Source organism: Leishmania braziliensis, contig 102 (assembly GCF_000002845.2).
Source record: "Leishmania braziliensis MHOM/BR/75/M2904 WGS CADA00000000 data, contig 102, whole genome shotgun sequence".
Classification (NCBI taxonomy): domain Eukaryota; phylum Euglenozoa; class Kinetoplastea; order Trypanosomatida; family Trypanosomatidae; genus Leishmania; species Leishmania braziliensis.
The window spans coordinates 20-2,925 of NW_004058021.1; the positions used below are offsets into that span (position 1 = coordinate 20).

Below are 2,906 nucleotides of genomic sequence, written 5' to 3' on the forward strand. Positions count from 1 at the left end.
CGGATGCCGTGCTCAGTGCCCCACCCGGCACGAATGTGCCGGCGCTGCGTGCTGCGCGACGGAGGAAACGGCAGCGGCCGGACAGGAAAGGGCACGCTGGGCAGCGGGCGTGCCGCAACGCACAGAGAGGAGATGAGGGAATACGGCCTCCGAGCGCAGGCGCGGAGGAGAGGGGTGGAGTAGGGCGAGGCAGGGGAGGGTGACGGGGAGAGAGAGATGACCAGTGCACATGGGTGCCGCCACGCAACACGAGCGCGCGCCGAGCACGGAAGAAGAGCATACGAGTCGGGCGAGAGACGTCCGCAGAGACGCGTGCGCACGCGCACCGGCTCCCCGAGAGGAACGGTCGCGCAGCACGGACAAGGAGGAGGAGGACAAGAGCGCAGGGGTGAAAGTGGGAGATGCGTGGGGATCGCGAGCACCGCCGAGGAGGTGCACACGCGCACACGTGCGGGGGACGGCGCAAACGGGGAGAGGCAGACGTGGGCCGCCGGAAGCGAGCGCGAGCGTGATGGGGGACACTGAGAAAAGGCACTCGCCACTTCGTCTGCCGGTGCGCGAACGGCGAGGCAGCAGAGACCGAGTGAGCCAAGCGGCAGAAAGAGGCTCACGACGAGCGGGACAGCACGCCGCGCACGCCCCCTCCGCATCTCCCCCGCCACGCCACGCAGGCACTCGCACAGACACGTGAACAACAAGGAGCACAGGGGAGCTGAAGCACAGAAAAGCGCAAATGAGCAAAGAAAACGTAAGAAAAACCAATGCACAAAATCAAGGAGAGCAACGAAGACACAGTCGTCCCCTTCCTCCACAGCTGCGTGTGTGCGGGCATGTGCGGCTCCGCCACCAGCTGTCCCCCAACTCCGGCCTCTTCCCCTCCTACCGGCAAAGTGTCGGCGCATGTGCGCCTCGGGCGTTCGTGGGCGGGCGCCGGCCGATACTTCATCGGTGCAGCAGAGACAGGGAGGGGGAGGCAGAGGAAGCGCAACGAGGGCGGCAAGAGCCTGCGCCGCCCGAAGGCGCACACACATCGCAGCCCTGGCACTAACCGCCGCCATGGGCTGGGCACTCCCCCTGCCAGTCCTCTCAGAGAGGAGGAATGGAGTGGCACTGGCGGCAGCGACGCCATCGGGCTGGGTGAGCCGAGGACGGCAAGCAGGAGTGAGAGGACAGCGACGCACGGGAGGGGGGTATAATAGGAAACGAGGAAAAGAGGTTAGGAAAGAAAAGGGTGAGGGGCGCGCCTACACGTGCCACCATCGACCGCACACACTCCAGCCGTGTTTCGAGCATGCATCACACTGTCTGTCCGTCAGGGGCAGCGAGACGTCTCGCTCCAACGCCTCACGCCTCTACGGCCACGCTCGCCTCACCACGCATGCATCCTCAGAGCACACCCGGCCCGCTGCAGGCACCGCACCGCGCCTGGGTGACGTGCCTCGCCCTCCGTCGCCACTAGCAGCGTCACACCTCAACACGGCGCGGCGGCTCTCCGCACGGCAGCCCGGCGCACACGGCGGCCTGAAGAGGCGCCGGCAGAGGAGCGAGGGAGCGCAGCATAGACAGCAGCACAGGAGGGGCAAGGGGCACGAGGGCACAGCGTGCGCACACGCCGCCGTCCCTCCGCACGCGGCAGACAGAGGCTTGGCGGCCAGCGAGACAGCAGCGCCGGATAAGGTGGGCGACAGAGGAAGCGAGGTCGCGGGGCGGCACGCGCGCGCCAAACAAAAAGAGGGGAGGAAAAATACAAACAAGAGCATGAAAAAGACTGCCGCATGCGCCTGCACGCACAGGACCACGTCGTGTTGGAAGAAAGAAGGCAGAAAGGCACAAAGAGAGGCGCGCAAGGCGAGCGAAGTGGTGCGCGGAGGAGGCCACGAACACAGCAATCGAGTTCACACCCTCCCCACGCACGCACCGTCAGCAATGCGATGGGAGCAATGAAAGAACGGTGCCATGACGGCAGGGGCAGCTCGAGCGGTCCCTCGCCTACGCGTCTCCGACAGGGTCGCCCGCCGCAATGCCCTCGTCTACTACTCCTCCTCCTCCCTTTGGCTGCTATGTTCTTCCGACTCTCCTTTCGATGCTTTGTCCAAGTCGGCGCCACTCTCAGCCTTACCGAAAAGCATAATGCGGAACGGAACTACTAAGAATGTGATGTTGATCAGATCCAGCACCCAGGCAGCCACGAGGAGTGCGAAGCCGACACTAAACTTTGTAAGTGTCATGAGGGCTGGACATGTCCTGCCTTCATTAGTGAAATAGGTCAACACCATGGCAGCCCAGACAACGCACACGGTGACGGCACCCAGAATGTTGAGCATCACGCATATCCAGCGTAAGAGAGGGCAGCAGAACAGCATGACGACGCCAAGGGCGCCCGCAGCGCCGAAAATGAAGATAGAGAGGACAGCGAGTGCCTGAGCAAGGCGGAAAAGCATCAGGCGGCCGGGGCAGTCAGCCCACAAAGTAGCGCTGGAACTGAAGAATGATAAATTACCGACACTCTGGTGTGATCCCCACAACGAATAATATCCGTTAACGACGCTTAGATTGTCAGTGATGCGAAACATCTCGAGCGGCGTCGCCACCAGCACCAATAAAAACGCGATGATCTGGAGGGCCGCGTAGAGTAACAGCATGAGATTCCACTCCATTGTCGCAGAGTCACAGCAGCACGCGGAGAGAGGTGAGGCGGCGGTGCACGGCAGGGGAGGTGGCGTAGGGATGGGGAGAGCGTGGGAGAGAGCGAGAGCGAGTAGAGTCTTCGCACAGCAACGTCGTTCATGCTGCCGGGCGTGGATGCGTGTTTGTGGTGAGAGAGGGGAGGCATGAAAGGGGGGGGGGGGCAAGGCAAAGGGGAGGGCGGTAGAGAGGGAGAAAGGTGGGAGGGGGACGGCAGCGTG

General features: G+C 63.4%; 1 protein-coding gene across 1 annotated transcript; it reads right to left on the reverse strand.

Moving 5' to 3' along the window:
• Positions 1-2,033: 2,033 nt before the first annotated feature.
• LbrM_08_1120 (amastin-like surface protein, putative) lies at positions 2,034-2,657 on the reverse strand (the record flags this gene model as incomplete). The annotated part of the gene is made up of 1 exon (XM_001562118.1): positions 2,034-2,657. One exon carries the CDS (start codon positions 2,655-2,657, stop codon positions 2,034-2,036), a length of 624 nt encoding a protein of 207 aa, XP_001562168.1.
• Between the last annotated feature and the right edge of the window lie 249 nt (positions 2,658-2,906).